The sequence below is a fragment of the Pollicipes pollicipes genome, unplaced genomic scaffold (assembly GCF_011947565.3).
Source record: "Pollicipes pollicipes isolate AB1234 unplaced genomic scaffold, Ppol_2.1 Scaffold_2975;HRSCAF=3490_pilon_pilon_pilon, whole genome shotgun sequence".
In the NCBI taxonomy this organism is placed as follows: Eukaryota; Metazoa; Arthropoda; class Thecostraca; order Pollicipedomorpha; family Pollicipedidae; genus Pollicipes; species Pollicipes pollicipes.
In genome coordinates, this window is record NW_023596200.1 from 75,134 (window position 1) to 90,994 (window position 15,861).

A 15,861-nucleotide genomic window follows, 5' to 3' on the forward strand; every position below is an offset into this window, starting at 1 on the left:
ATCAGACATGGCATGGGCAAGATCCACCCAACTGTTTCCTGTTTAATATCTGAGAAACAACTGTTCAAAGTACAGTATATTAAAAGTACAAAGTATCCCTACCCATATCTACAAACAAAATAATGCATCACATCTTGGTGAATGTGGCTCCATGCATGGCTGTCATCCTAAATGGTTAAAATTCCATGGTAATCCATGGAAATCTGCAAAGGTACGTACACTTACACTGCCCTGCGGGACCTCTTTGATTTGAACCGACGTTGCACATACAGGCTCTGGCATGGGAATATTTCTGTATGCCTTGAGCTCTCACTTGACACTGAATATGTGCACATCAATGGAGTACTGGGCAAATGCATAAGGCATCTGATATGGCGGAGGTCTCCGACCATTCTGGAATAGGTCTCCCTCGCGTATCTTGCCAATATTGGCAACCGTAGTATTTGCCCTGGTAACACATGCGACATTAGTAATCTTTTGTGTTTTAAATGCCAGATAGCCTCTGAATTCTTTTGTGCTAGTTCGAGAGCCTATTCCGGTCAGGTATCGCGAAAACAACACAAGCGGCTCCACAAACGGACATTGCTGAATGCAAGGAGGAAGATACGTGTTGTCTGGAAAAGTCAAACAAAATCAACCATTAGCCTGTTCAAGATTCTGGTCGCACACTGTTGCTTTGCACCCCAAACCAATACAAACTAAGAAAGTATCGCAGGCGCAGATTATTTGGCTACTGATTCGTTAAAAAAACGCGCATCCTGCTCACATTGCTACGTGGAACATTACTGATTATTCTAATGTTAAATGACGCTTATAGTACGTTTGTGGTTCATGTGTGGTACGCGCTAGGCGGGCACGCGTTTCAAGTCGTGGGTAATTTGAGGTGTTTTAAAACTGTGCATGTTCTTGGTTGTCATTACGTAATGCCGCCGCAACACATGATTACGTGTGCGATTGATTGCTTGCCACAAACGGAGTGCGGCGACAGCTGATGCGGTGAGCCGATGAATGTACTTGGCTTGTAACTGTGAAAGCGTGGGTGGGTGGCATTGCAGATGTCACTTCTGCGAGCTGTGGAGAGTACTTTCCACTCTCCTGTTGAACTGTTTTTACTGAACTTTGGGAATGTGCGAGGTATCCACCTCACAGTGTGTAATCTGTGCCTCAGCTCTGTATCTATCAACAGCGTACTTGATGACCTTAGGTGCACCATGTACAGGGTATGTAGGTTGAGGTTGGCATTACCAATATTATAATAAACCTACCTTTCAAGTCCCAACAGTATAAAATTCCCAGCTTACAAAAATGTGACACCATCAAGAATAACAAAGTGCAGAAAGTGGAATTGTGGTTTTTAGACTAATCTAATGTGCACCCCCTGGGCATGTCATGGCCTTCTAAAGGGTGGATGCTTATATAGCTAGTTTTTTTTGTACACTTGCTTGCACCCATACACCCTAATCTTGTCTCATTCTGCATTTTGCTGAAAGGGCAAGGGTCTGCAAGTGTAACATAGCTCATGCCATTGGGAGATTGGGTTGGCAGGTGTTGTGTTAGGTTTGCTCTTCCCATGGAGTTTCAGCTGTATAATGTCAAAATCAAGGTCATGGGAGGCACATCATCCTGTGCCCCTGCTGGCACAGCACCTGTCAGTGTGTGCCATGCTGTAGAAAAAATTGCAGCTATCATAAGTTATATAATGGGCTTCTCTGTGGTGAAGTATGTTTCCATGGCTGGCTTTACTAAAAAAAAACAACATTGATTTGCATTGTTTGAATCTAGTAAGTGCAAAAACACATTGAGCATGATGGGAATTTCATTTAAAATAGCACAAGCTAGGATAATAGCATGTTGCATGCTGCACAGTGGGCAAGTAATGTAGGATCTTTATGAGCTGGTTACTAAAGTATGAATGCCTTTATTAACAAATGGCTTGCCTACATTGCATTTGTTTATTTTTACCTCACTGTTTGCTTGAAATGACCCCAACAATTATCACTATTGGTACTTTCCACACAACAATTGTAACCTTTACAATTATTCAGTTTCTTGCATGCTGACACTTAATGCTAAAGGTGAGTATGTGAGTTCTTATAACTGTATAAATGCCCCTTCACATTTCATGTCATGGGTAGCCACATTTGTAGTGTGAGCAGCTGTTCTCCATAATTTGTTTTCTCCATGTTCATGCTATCACATTTTTGCAAGATGGTTATTGCTCAGTGTTTCTTTTCCATGTAATGTACTGGTATGCAGGTTTATGCACAGTATCTCTTCTGCCCATGGCTGGCACTGTTCTGCTTTCTCACAAGGGAGTTGGCACCCAGCCAACAATCTGGTGGGGGTGGTCAGATGAACTGTTGAGGCGGAGTGAGGCGCAAGCAGTCCGAGCATGGCTGTGCTGGTGCTGGGCGGCGGCGTGACCGTCTGGCAGCCGCCCACTACCTGCGCCAGCTGCGGCCCACACTGCCCATCACCGTGCTGGAGGCGGTCGCCGGCCGTCGGCGGCTGGGTCCGCACCACGCGCCACAAGGACGGCGGTCTCTGGGAGCACGGGCCGGCGCACGGTGCGGCCGGCTGGCCAGCAGGGCGTCAACACCCTGCAGCTGGTGGAGCAGCTGCAGCTGACTGAGAGGTACTGGTCCACTGTGACTGGGTGATAGGTCACAGGTCAATACCAGGCCGTTGATGGCTTACAAGTGCTACCAGACACAAAATAACTCGTAAACATGGATAAATCACCGATTTTAGCGGACAACAGATAACTATTGGCTCACAGCTTTTTGCTTCCTGCAATGTGGTAGAAATAACTGCATCCAGTATAAGCGAGCAACATATTATCACACAAATACTTCCAGCATTGTGTGTCTATTGAATTTAAGCACATGTGTATCGAGAAGACCAAATAAGAGTAAATTTGTAAACCCCAAAAATAATGCCCAGCCCCTCCCCAGGCTGAAGATAATCCCTCAAGGACACCCAGCGACCCTTAACCGGATGATCATGACCGACGGCGAGCTGCACAAACTGCCGACCAGCCTGTGGAGCACGCTGCGCTGGCTGAAGCCGTTCCGGCGGCCGCTGGCGCTAGCGGCGTTGCGCGACTTGGCAGCGCCAGCACGTCGCGGCCTGGCCGACGACAGCCTGTACGCGTTCGTGGCGCGCCGGTTCGGCAGCGACGTGGCGCAGTTCGCCGTTGACCCGCTGGTGCGCGGCGTTTGCGCCGGCGACGCACGCCAAATCAGCGTGCGTTTCCTGATGGACACGCTGTTCGAACACGAGCAGCGCTACGGCAGCGTGCTCTGGGGCATGTGGAAGGAGCGCGGCCGTGCCGCCGCGCCCGACCCCGGCGGCAGCGAGCTGGCGCGCCGCGCGCAAGCCGAGCGCTGGAGCGTCTGGAGCCTGGAGGGTGGTCTGCAGACGCTGCCGGAGGCCATGGCGGCGCGGCTGGCCGCCGATGGCGTCGCCGTGCTGCCGGATGCGCCCGGCCCACGCGGCTGGAGCTGTCACCGGACGGCGCCACGGTCCACTCGCCGGCCGGCAGCCACCACGCCGCCCAGGTCATCTCGGCGCTGCCGGCGCACGCGCTGGCACCGCTCGTGCCGGACGGTCGCTGGCGGCGCTGCTGGCGCAGATCGAGTCAGTGACGGTGGCCGTGATCACGCTCGAGTACGAGGGCCAGCTGCTGCGGCGAAGCCCGGCTTTGGCTTACCTGATCCCGTCGTGCGAGCCGGCCGACGGTTCGCGTGCTGGGCGTCATTTTCGACACGTGCAGCTTCCCGCAGGGCGACAAGACCGTTGCTGACGGTTATGTCGGGCGGAGCCGAGATGGAGCGGGTACTACGGCGTCCGGCCGAGCCGGCAGCGGCTGCTGGACGCCGCGCTACACGAGGTGCGACGCTCGCTCGGCGTCACGGCCCGGCCCAGCCGGCTCTGCGTGCAGCTGCAGGAGCGCTGCATCCCGCAGTACCGCGTCGGACACCGCGCCCTGGTTGCAGGAGGTGCGCGCAGCTGTCGGCCCGCCTCGGCTGGCCCGCTGCTGCTGGCCGGGCCGCCGCGTTCGACGGCCGGTCAGCGTCAACGACTGTATTCTGAGCGGCCGCCGCGCGGCTGAGGCCGTCAGCAGGCGCGATGGACGAGCAGTGATGGGACGAACCCTGAGGAGACGGTTGTCAGCTGACGCCGAGCGGGACAGTTGTGCCATCGCACCGGTCTGGTATGCGGCGGTGACGTTATTCCATTCCGCGCAAATCAGCGTGGCGACTCCTGTCTTACGCCGTCCGGCGGCGAGTGCTTCAAACCAGGGGACGCAGCGGCGCCATCAGCACCGGACGAGTCGGTGTCGGGCCTGTGGGGACCGGGTCTGCCGGTGCGGATGTCCGCATGGGCCCGCAAGATGTGACACCGGACTGGATGGAGGGCATTTGTGAGATCAGGTAGGCAGCTGGGGTTTTTGCATGCCGTGGATACTACAGGTTGTGGACTGCGCTGGACGGGCAGTGCTCACTGGCACAGTGGTGATGTTCTTCTTGCTACAAATGGTGAAATGTGATGCAATTGTACAATTGTGATTGAAAAACAGCTGGGACGAACAAAGTATAGCGATGCTATACTGCAATGTAGTGTTTGATTATTTAAGTATTTTTTAAGCTGAACTGTTGGGTTTTGAACGCAACTGTACAAACGAACATAACATCGAAGGTTAACACATGTTTCGGCATGAGGGGAATATTGATGCATGGTGTGGAGACTACAGGTCACCGTAGGACATTGCCTTCGCAGCAGTCTCCGCGCAAGCGACCGCTTTTTAGCACTGTCGCGGTGTGGTCGTGCGATACGTGACCTTCTGTTGGAAGGCGGCCTTTCAGGTTCGTGCCTTATGGATAGGATGGCGGCAATATCACATGGTTGGACGTGTGGCACGTGTGTAAACAATATAATATGGCCTGGACGTGCGAGCCCATGCGAACAATATCACGTAGCTGGACGTTGCAAAGACATGTGAATGATATCACCCATGGTTGGGTGTGCGAACGGTGAACAAGATCACATGACTGGACGTTTGTGAAAATGCGAACAATATCACATGGCTGGACGTGCGAAACATGTGAAAAATATCACGTGTTCGCACAACGGTGAGTGGTCAGTTTCAGGGTTTAGCTGTAGTCTGCTGTGAACTCGAGAAGCCAATGCGACTTTTTCATGCAAGTCAAAGCGGCTTCTCCACTGTTTTTTTTTCTGGCATAGCCAGCGGGAGTGCATCAGAATCCATCAATTGGCTTATTAGATACTCCGGGATTGTGGTCGTTGCATCAGATAGCGCGATGTCGTAGGCGTTGCAACAGATGGTCTGGTATCGTAGTTGCATGAAAGCCCGGTGCCGTAGTAGCTCGTTAAGTCATTGCATAAGATACTCCGGGATCGTAGTCGTTGCATCAGATAGCGCGGGTGCCGTAGGCGTTGCAACAGATGGTCTGGTACCGTAGTTGCATGAGATAGTCCGGTACCGTAGTAGGCTCGTTAAGTCGTTGCATAAGATAGTCCGGGATCGTAGTCGTTAAACCAGAAAGCCCGGGGTCCTAACTGTTGCATCAGGTAGGGTGGGATCGCAGTCATATCGCGGTGCCGAGCGTAATTTAGCGTTTTTAGACGCCAAGTTCTACTGGTTCGGGGATGGATCTCAGGCATTAGACCTCTGCGTTGTTGCGTTGTCCTCATGCCTGCGAATTCCGTTCACACGCTGAAAACGTGCCAGATGTAAGCCATCCGTAGCTAGGCAAACCTTTGGCGGGCCTGTGCACGCATCTAGTCCGCACTGTAAGGACCACGTAGTGAAGCCTGTTTGTTGCCTGATGACCTGCGCGTCTCATCGTTGCCAAACGCCATGACATCACCATGAGAACACCTTTAATCGTAAGAACCACGTGTTTCGACAGATGATAATGCGTGACAGCATAGGGAGGACAGGATGCATAAACTGCTCCGACACCGGCCCGTCGCTTACAACAGACATAGGATAACTTGCAAGCCGTGTTGAAGACGCGATACATCTGGAAGTGGAGACCTCGGACGTCTATGCAGCATTACCGTCAGCGTGATCTGCTTCTTGAACTATTCCACCGACAACATAAGCTCTACTGCAACTAAAATCACAGGCCCAGTTACATGCACAGCGAGCAACAACGAGCGCCGAAACAATACAATGCCGCGCCATCTCTCGGCGAAGCGGGCAGCACCATGCGGCTTCTCCAATGCTAGTAGTCACGCGCCATTTGGTTTTGATCACGCGGCGATTAGCCATCCGACACAGTCCTATCCACAACAAACGAAACCTCAACGCTCGAACACATCAACAAAGTTACAGGCGGGGGTCCAGTGATAAGCTTCGTGTCCCGAGTCGGCGCGACCAGCCGGCTCGGGCCCGCGCCGCTCTGGGCGCCCCGGCCGTGACCTCCGCGGCGGCGGCGGCCGGCGGCGCAGTCTACCGCGACGGGCAGCGGGTCTGGGTGATGCGCATGCGCGGCTGTCCCGCGTCGCGGTCCGTCTCGCTCTCCTCGGCCACGTGCACCACGATGCTCGGCTGCTGGTCGCGCCCGTCATGTAGCTCGTGGCTCTCGCCTGCCGGCAGGGGCGCGCCGTCACGCCGCCGGGCCGAACCCCGCGCACTGCGCCGGGGCGAGCGGCCGCTGCAGGCATCACTCGGGGTCATCAGGACAGCGGCTTTACACCGGACGCCTATCAAACGGCGGGATGAAACACGCGACTGAACGCCTCCAAGCATGTAGCGACTCGTTTCCGTTCTGACAGTGCCTCCACGTTCTGAGGAATGGTAATCAGCATGTGTGCCCGTTTGCCCGGGCCGACGGCGGACCGGCGTCCCCTCACCGGGCGCCATCTCGGTGACGGCTCGCAGCAGGTCGAAGTTGACGGTGGGCTCGGCCTCGCGCACCGGCTCCCAGCCGACCGGCGGCGAGGCGGGCGGCGAAATCAGGAACTGCTTGTCCGGCATGGGCGGGTGCAGCGTGCCGTCATCCAGCTCGTCGCGCGACGACTGAGGCTGGAGCAGACCCCGGCGTCGGTCGGGTCAGCGCGGAAAGCCCGCACCGGGCGTCATCATATCGTGCTACGGCGGTAACGGGGACGGTGGAGTTTCTCGGGAGCCCTATCGACACTGTGTTGCCGTGAGAACCGCGGCTGGACCCCGACTGCCGGGGATATTCGGGCTGGCATGGAAGCGGAGCATCATACTACGGTGTGTTTGAAGGAAGTGACGCTGTAACAGCGGCCACAGAGCCATTCAGGATGTTTGAATACCCAACAACTCTGAATTGTCCGCCGGGCTGGGGCCGGGACGCAGCCGTCGGCGATGGTCAGACCAACATGGGATCGCCGGTGTCGTGGTGCCGTTATCACGCTGCGTCCAGGACACGGCCGGCCGGGTCACACGGCGGTCCCACGTGCGACAGCCGCTGTCTGACCGACCGCAGCACAGTTCTTACGGTTACTCGGGTACGAAAACGTCAACGTCCAATGAATCGAAAGTTACTAGCCGAACATCAGGGAAGGCGTAGCACTCGGACATCAGTCGAAATTCCCTTTCAACGCGTACTGAGCGGCAAGTAGTACACTATGCCGCACGTATGTTAGGTGATAACTGTAAGACGCGTTACCCAGCTGAACTCTCTTCTTCAGTCCGTACCGATCAGGTTTTCGACTGGAACGACGCGTTTTCCCGGGCCTTCTTACACTTGATTATAATCCCTCATCGGACATTTGGCAGCGCATGCGTTCACTAGTTGTGGCCGAGGGCTCCAACAGACACAGCTGTACGGTACCATGCTGAGTGAAGTCCGATACATAACATGCACGTGGTGCGAGCCAGATGTGCTGTCTACCGGTCGTGTCACACAGCCAGCTGGCGTCGTATGGTCACTTGAGGCCAAGCCGTACGGAGAACACCAGGCTCCCGCTAAGGCGCATGTGGCGGCAGCGAAAAACGCAGCGTTGCAGCCGGTGACGCGGCAACATTTCTGTAACTGCGCCAGCCACGCAGCATATGAACACACCGACACAGAAACTAAATAAAGAGGACTTCGCCATTTTATGCATTTCAAGTGAACGGTGCCTGCCCTGCGGCAGATCGTCGCGGAATGATTGGAGGAGCGGAGCGTCTGGCCCTCGGCGTCTCCCTCCGGACCACGCTGCGGCGTCGCTTCTCCGTTGCAAGCCTCGCTCGGGCGCCCACCACTCCGGTCGAGCTTCGGTCCACGCTCGAGCGGCGGCCGGAGCCAACAAACACGTCCAGCCCGCTCCGGAGCCAACAAACACGCCCAGCCCGCTCCGGCGGCGAAACTAGCACGAAATCGTGAACATGGAATAGAGCCGTGGCAGGAAAACCTCAGGACGTGTCAGTTTATAGTCTTTCGTGGTCTCTGCACGACGACGTAGTTACATAACCACCTTATCACTTCACCCTTTTGCCGACCTCTTGTTCTCGGACGTCGCTGGTCTCCGTCGAATGGTGACTACGACGAGTATTTGGTGACCACTTTTTTTGAAGTATTCCTAATCACCGCTGCTATGCACAAGTGATGATGATTGGGACCGACGGGGGCACCGGCGGTCGAGGGCACGTTACGCCCAGCATGCACACGTGAGAGCAGCCCCCACTTGTTTTCCGAAATGGCTGCGGGTCAAGGCGAGGAGAGAGTGGCGCCCTCACCTGGATGAAGTAGCACTTGATCGTGGCGCCGCAGATGCTTGTCTCGTGCAGGTGGATACGCGCGCTGGCTGCTGCCTTCGGGGTGCTATAGTTGACTCGCGCCCGACGAAAGCTGGGGAAGTACTGGAACCACGCCTCGTCGTCGAAGGCCATGAATGTGTCTTCGAAACTGGCCTGCCAAAACCATCCCCGTCCTCAGTTTCGTGGCGAACATGGCTGGCAGAAGATGAACACCAGTGACCTTTTTATCCAGGAACCGCGACGGGGAATGTCAAGTGACACTGGTCACGCCGTGTAACTGCCAGCCATAAGAAACCTTACGCACGTATTTACAAAGCGTTTGAAAACAATATCAGGATTCAACTCCGTATGTCCTTGTCTAATGTGTCACATGACTGCAGTTTTCGAGAAAAACGCAGCCCCCACCGTTTTAAGTGAAGCACACCCCACGCGCGGGGTGCAAGCACACGCCGCGCGAGCCAGTCCTGCAACAGGTGCCCACCTTAATCGCCTCGTCCTCGAACGCGTCGAGCGGCAGGTTGCACACGTGGATGGAGGTGGGCAGGTCGGCGTCGTCCAGCAGCTGGGCGGCGGTGCCGGCCGCCAGGGCGCGCGCCAGCGTGTCGTCGGCCGGCTCGTCGGACGAGCGGCTGGCCGAGCTGTCCTGAGACTCAAGCGAACCGCGGCCCGCTCCCTGACCGGACATGGCCGCCGGCCCCCTAGCTCATCGCCGACTGGGACAACCTGCCCACACACCGGGCACACAGCTACACACACACTACGTGGAACAGGTATGAGGAACATTGCATCACAGAGCACAGAAGGAAAGGAGATGTAGCACCGAAGGTGATGATAAGCCCAAGGAGATGTTGTCATCTGATCTGCGTCATTGCGAATCTACGACGTACTCGGCCACTGAGGTCCTGTGGTGTCGCCTACCTCTCATGTGCATCTCGAAATTTATCATCAATCGTGGATGGTGTCATAAGTCATACGTCACAGTCATAAATCATCACACCCTGAATGACATTTGGAGGCAAAACAAACCACCATGCCACCTAATACCTTCAGATGCATTTCAAAAAGGTACTTCAGTGCTATTGGTTGTTGGCAAAATTGATGTGAGACCCTAATATCTGTCTTGTAGAGCACCATGCTGAGGACAATGAATTGCAATACCCTGTGATGAAAAACACCCCTAATCTCATCATAGGCTCTCTGCATATATAGGAATTGCTTGTTAACTTGTAATTTGGTAAATGGACCTCAATGATATGCCTATGTGTAGTGAGTGTACATTACCAGACATCTTGAATTGCATTAACAAGCACCATTTTCCAAAAGTCTTAAGACATTTCAGAAAGGGTAATGGCACTTTGCCTTTATAAAGGCAATGTGTGTATTCACAGGTGGAGGTAAGCATACACATGCTGTCATAGCATACCAATTATGTTGATGGCATATGCATTAGTTGACCAGACTGGCATAAGCAGACTAAAGAATACAAACATCACAACACAAATGGTCATCACTGTGTTACACACTACCAATCCTGAGCTATCATGTGCTTCTTGGCTTAATATAACCAAATATTAGTATCATTACAATCATGCTCCCAGTAAGAATAAGGGGAATTGTCACACAGCACCAGGCAAATCTGATGTGCCACCCAGATATGTGTTCACTTAAAGGTATTGAAAATATGCAGAAACCAGCATAACACTTCATTGTAATGCAGAAATACACAGTTAGCAGTTGATCTCATTCCAGCAGCTCAATTCCAGTCTGTGAAAACTTCGCCAGGCACCAGATTTGTGACCAACATCGGTGTGCTGAACCTGTATCACGTATGTGCAAAACTCCTGTCAGGCCCCAGGCCTCTTTATTTTTCAAGTATCCTTCAAAGAGATGAGTTGGGATTACTTTTGGTTTAAATACCTGTGAAGCATCACAAATCCTTCAAAAATTGGTTCTCTATATCAGAAATTAGTGGCAACCATGTGCCAAACTCAGCACACCTGGATTTACAGTCTGCATGCTCTCAAGCAGCTGCTGTGATGTTGATGTGCTAGACATGTTCAACATGATATATGCTTTAAGCGCTCCGAGCTCACTTAGAGTGTCTGCTTTGGATTCAACCACCTCAAGTGGGTTATATCTGAATCACTTAAGAGCTGGCATTTGGCCCAAACTAGGATGGGATGTAACAGGTGGATGCAGCCTTATTTAAGGTCAGCTGAGGTCAGGGAATAGGATAAACCATGCCAAGTATAAGAGCATGTTAAAATTTCACTGCAGAGCTCTGCTGTTGACCTAGAATCAAATGATCAAATGGTCAGGGCTCACACAAGATGTTGTTTAGCATGGGCTCTAATCCTAGAAACCATCAAAAGGTTTTAGACACATCTAGGAAAATAAAAAAACTAGGATAACTTTTAGGAAGATGCATACATCATATGACCAAATATGCATATGTTATATGTGTTACATGATCACAGTCCCTAGACAGGACAGGCAAACAACTGAGATGTGCAATAGGTTATGTGATGCTTTTGCAGGTGATCTTTGGAAGTCTTTCCAGCTGCTTTGGTAGCAACTTTAGTTGCTTTAGACCCCACTGTTTTTTACTGGTAGGTATGGCTTGCTGCCATGGCAGCAGCCACCATTAAGGTCAGTTTATGTCAGAGGCTAGAACCAACTGTGCTGACCATTGGAACATATCAAACTTTTGCCACCAAACTCTTCTGTTGAATCAAAATTACATGACTAGATATTAGTGATGGGAGCTTACACCACATGCATTGCTTAGCATGAGGTCTGATCCAATAAATGCAGAATTCAAATTTCAGATGTTTTAGGTATTCTTTTATTATTTCCACTGTCTCCCCTGATTATCCTAATGTGCCTGTGACAAGCCACACACTTGGCTGGGTACCAAAGGCATACAAACATGAGGCCAATGGGTGCCATACTCTCTCCTCCCCCATCTCTTTGACTATTGCACTTTCAACCAACCACAACACATGGGAAGCATGGCTGTCAAAAAGGTTTTGGTACACCACTATAAAAAGTGTTCTTCCACCCATGGTAGATTTTGAAGCACATTATCCTGTGTTGCTGAAGTAAATTTAAATTCCTGATTGCTGATTGTGTTCATAAACCTACCACAGTCAAAGCATGCACATGTTCTTTTGACTTTCTCAGCCCTTAATATCACACAAGAATGCATTTATCTGCACTTCAAGAGCACAAGATGCTACCACAAAACCCACTGATGATCATGCATGATGCATCACATAGGTAGTACAATATTTCGCCTACTAAGCATGAAACTCATCTACAAAGCAGCTCCGTTCCCAAAGTACCTGTTAATGCGACCAACACTGAGCCGTTTGCTAGCACAAAAAGGCCGCTGCCTCCGTCTTGAAATCTGACACCCTACTTCAGCTCCGTCGGCCGAAGGAAATAAAACCCTCAAACAGCCACTCTTTCAAGTAGTTCTAACTATGTCTTTTCTCGCTCATTCCATATAAGCCCGTACCCACCTCACCACCCTCACCTAATATTCCACTAACTGCAACAATCTTTTGTGACGCATCTCGGCAAGCGCCAAATGTCGTCACAGATGCGTAGGGAGAAGTGTAACCTCAAGAGTATAACCAAATGCAGTAATTGTATGATAAAATGTCCATGGCCATGTATTACTTGGTACCACATAAAAATATATTTATGCGAAAAAGGGGTATTTCTTGCACATTTCTGAGAAAACTTGTAACAAAATCACCGTCTTTATACTATTCAAGGCTTAGTACAGTTTTGCGCCACTTTCAAGGTTTTTTCGCACAGTTTGTACTATTTTGCTTTGCAGGATTGGTGCCAGATCTGGAAGAACGCTAATAGTGCATTTTCCTGCATTATTTTGTGCTCACGCTGCACTATTATCACTTATTACGAAGCGAGGGTGTAGATGCCTCTTCAGTTAGCAGGAAGAAAGTCATGGTCATTGCAGAAATCGTCATCTCTTTCAGCATCCTGACTGGCGGGAACCTCCACGGCCAAGGCAAAGGCAGTTTGTGTGAGGTTATGACCCAGTCAGTGACCCATGGGTCATTAACAGTCAACTCATCACTAACTGGCACCACATATAGGTGCAATGATACTGTCAATTTTTTCATCCTCGACATCTCAGAAGTTGAAACTAATGCCTTTGGCTTGTCAAGAAAGAATGCACAAAATTGCGGTTTTCGGAAAATAAGAAGTTCGTGGCTCGTGGGAAGTCCGACCGACGCAGCTCGGCAGCTTTCGACCCGCGTCTCGATAGAACAGACACACATTCGCCAAGTCGCCGGACTAGCCGCCCCGCCCCGACGCAGGCCGACCCACGTTCGACGAGCCGCCGGACAGGCCCGGCCCGCGGCCTGTCCGGGTGAACAGCCGGGTGAACAGCCGGCCGCCCGTGGGTGACAGGATGATGTAGAAAATTAGGGCTTCGTGGGAAGCCCAGCCGAAGTAGCACGGTAGTCTTCGACCTCCGTCCCGGTTCCGCGAACCGACACACCTCCTGTCAAGCTGGCGGACCAACCGCTCCGTCCGGGCGCCAGCAGACATCGAACAAGGCGCCAGACCGGCCCGGTCCGCGGACCGACGATCGGGTGAACGGCCATCGCCCGTGGGGATCGAGCAACATCGTGGCCACGCGACCGTGGGCACGGGCGCCGGACACCGCCGCGCAAACGGCAGATCGGCACTACCACTCAGAATACTGAGGAGACAGCGCATATATTGCCATCAGCCCATCTGACTCCCCCAGTTTCACCTTGCCGCGAGAGCAGGCGCTCCCGAAATGTAACTATCTGACGCGAATCAGCCACATATCAAGGACGCGCCGCCACCGCTTTTCCAGGCGGTAGTGATATAAGAAGTCAAGGGTGAGGGTCATGAACTATTTTTCTGTGGAATATTGGTCTACAACGGTGCGGAACAGTATATCGGTTCCGGCCGAGACTGCCAGTAAAAGGTGTTTGTGTGAGGTGTCAGAGAGCACCTCTTCGCTACACAGTGAATGTTTGTGTAGTTTGGTGAGCGCTGTTTAGAGACGCTCGCGTTCCTCTCCTGCCAAAGGTGCCCCTTGCGAGGGACGCGGACGCGGGGCCCGGGAGAATAGGTGGTAACAAAGAGAAGATCCTGAGAGCCGCCGGCGTGAGAACGGACTGTGAGCAGTGCCTGTGACGAGTGCCAAGTGCAGAAGTGACTACGTCGCACCGTGTGTACCAGTGAGCTGGAGGCTAAATATCGGAACAGCGGAACCTACATTTGGAGAGCTGGTGGTTCTGCTCATGCGTAGGCCGATGCGATGCGTGTTTGTCCATGAATCGGGGCACCCAGCGCCGTGGTCTTCCCTGGGTAGGCCAAAAGAGGGAGATGACCTTTACGAGGTGGGTGGTGATGCGTATATATCTGTATGTGATCTCAGTGCTGCTTGTCCTTGTTCAATCAGATTTTTCTCCCCGCGAAGCAGTGCTCTCGATTTAACATTGGATTGCATAGATGTGAGCACAGCCAATACATGTCTGCAATTAACGTGAGTAGGCGGAGCAATAGCTGCGAAGAAAGAAGTCTTAGCTAGTGGCACGACTGATCACCGAGTTGGTTGTTCTGATTTATGACCGCAAGAGCTCAACGTTGAGGAAAATTATTAGGTTTCTTTGTCGCACCTATTGGCCGCGCATTCGCCATTTCGATTTCTCTGAAAACATATTGAATGGTCAAGTCACGGAAGCATAAACGGTCAAGAGAATATTGAAAATGGCTTCAATTTCCATCATCGATATCGGTAAGAAGGCGTCATTTTTGGCATCAAGAATAACCGGCTGAATCAGACTCTTCGTGACATAGATTTCCCCGTCCTTCGGGCCTAAATTTGACCTTGAACAGTGACATTGAGTTTTCAGCACTTTGGCGATGCCTAGTGCTTGCGCTTGGGAATATTCTGATGTTTTTAAAGATGAAATCAGCGGGTAAGTTTTTAATGATTTAAAGTGCCCTGCCGTTTGAGCATAAATTTGAGCTTGAAAGATGACCCTGAGTTTTAAGAATTTTTAACGACGCTGGGTCTTGCACTTGGTACTATTCTGATCCTTGAAAAGTTAAAATTGGCTAGTCTCTCCTAGTGATGTGGAATTCCCCGGCCTTTAAGCCAGAACATGTCTTTGAAAGGTGATCTTGAAAGATCGAAATTCTCCGACGGACGGAAGTTTTTTTGCAAGCGATGTTTCCGATGCTTTAAATCCGAAATTGGCCAGCAATCTTTTAGTGATACGCAGTTTTCCGCTTTGTGAGTGTGATTTTTACCTTGAAAACAGGTGTTGACTGATATGAACCTTTATAGGTGACATAAAGTTCCCGTCATTTGAGCCTAATTTTTTTCCGATGTGGAAACTCAAAGCTTCAAAGCTTCGTGGGAAGCCCAGCCGACGTAGGACGGCAGTTTCTCCATCTGGGGCCCGGCTCAGCGGACTGACACACCATTCGCCAGGGCCGGACCAGTCGCTCCACCCAGCTGAATAGCCGTCAGACCGACCTGTCACGGGGGGCCGACGCTTAATGTCAACAACTGGCATCCTGTGGGGACGGGACAGAATCCGATGTCACGAGGCGTGGGTGCAGAAGCCGTGCGTCACAGCGCAACTTGCAATTCGGCGCGGCCACCGCGTCACGGCACACATGTCGAGGCGATTACCCGCTCCATGCCGACATCGCGGAAAGGACAGGGGCCTAACGCTTCGTCGCAAGGCCAGCTTACCTTGCTCAACCTCTTCTGACCACTTTTCCGACGGTATAATAGGCTTGGTTCTTAGGGGTTCGCCATCTTTCGCCGGGAGTGGCGAGTACGCGATCGTGCTGCTGGGAGACAGCCGAGCTTTTTAATCATGTAAGGACTCATGCATTTTGTCCCGGACAAGTCGGGTTGAACTGTGATTGGGGAAGAACAGTTGGTGACTGTCGTTTTCCCTGTGTGAGTGTCGCTGTTTATGCGTTCGTTTTATTCTTGAGTGTGTGTGAGATCTGCATTTTGCCCCTTTCTTACCGACACACTACGGCACGCTACCATTCCTTTTATCAGTTCCTGGTAGTCTTAG

The 15,861-nt window shown here is 52.0% G+C and overlaps 2 protein-coding genes across 2 annotated transcripts; one reads left to right on the plus strand and one right to left on the minus strand.

Moving 5' to 3' along the window:
• The first annotated feature begins 3,003 nt into the window (after nt 1–3,003).
• LOC119114691 (protoporphyrinogen oxidase-like) lies at nt 3,004–4,402 on the plus strand. Its single transcript, XM_037238708.1, has 4 exons — nt 3,004–3,320; nt 3,357–3,482; nt 3,829–4,001; nt 4,326–4,402. The coding sequence occupies exons 1-4, from the start codon at nt 3,004–3,006 to the stop codon at nt 4,400–4,402; spliced, it is 693 nt and encodes a 230-aa protein (XP_037094603.1).
• A 1,488-nt stretch (nt 4,403–5,890) lies between these two features.
• On the minus strand, nt 5,891–12,285 carry LOC119114705 (calcipressin-2-like). The gene is made up of 5 exons (XM_037238720.1): nt 12,088–12,285; nt 9,225–9,466; nt 8,723–8,896; nt 6,886–7,057; nt 5,891–6,618 (listed from the first exon to the last, which is right to left on the minus strand). The coding sequence occupies exons 2-5, from the start codon at nt 9,426–9,428 to the stop codon at nt 6,482–6,484; spliced, it is 687 nt and encodes a 228-aa protein (XP_037094615.1). The 5' UTR covers nt 9,429–9,466; nt 12,088–12,285; the 3' UTR covers nt 5,891–6,481.
• Nucleotides 12,286–15,861: the final 3,576 nt, after the last annotated feature.

Coding starts and splice junctions, on each gene's coding strand:
- LOC119114705 (XM_037238720.1), bottom strand. CDS start 9,428: ATGTCCGGTCAGGGAGCGGGCCGCGGTTCGCTTGAGTCTCAGGACAGC. Junction 7,058..8,722: donor TCAAGTGCTACTTCATCCAG/GTGAGGGCGCCA, acceptor GGTCTGCTCCAG/CCTCAGTCGTCGCGCGACGA. Junction 6,619..6,885: donor CGTCACCGAGATGGCGCCCG/GTGAGGGGACGC, acceptor CCCTGCCGGCAG/GCGAGAGCCACGAGCTACAT.
- LOC119114691 (XM_037238708.1), top strand. CDS start 3,004: ATGACCGACGGCGAGCTGCACAAACTGCCGACCAGCCTGTGGAGCACG. Junction 3,483..3,828: donor GTCGCCGTGCTGCCGGATGC/GCCCGGCCCACG, acceptor GGCGGAGCCGAG/ATGGAGCGGGTACTACGGCG. Junction 4,002..4,325: donor CCGCGCCCTGGTTGCAGGAG/GTGCGCGCAGCT, acceptor CGGCGCCATCAG/CACCGGACGAGTCGGTGTCG.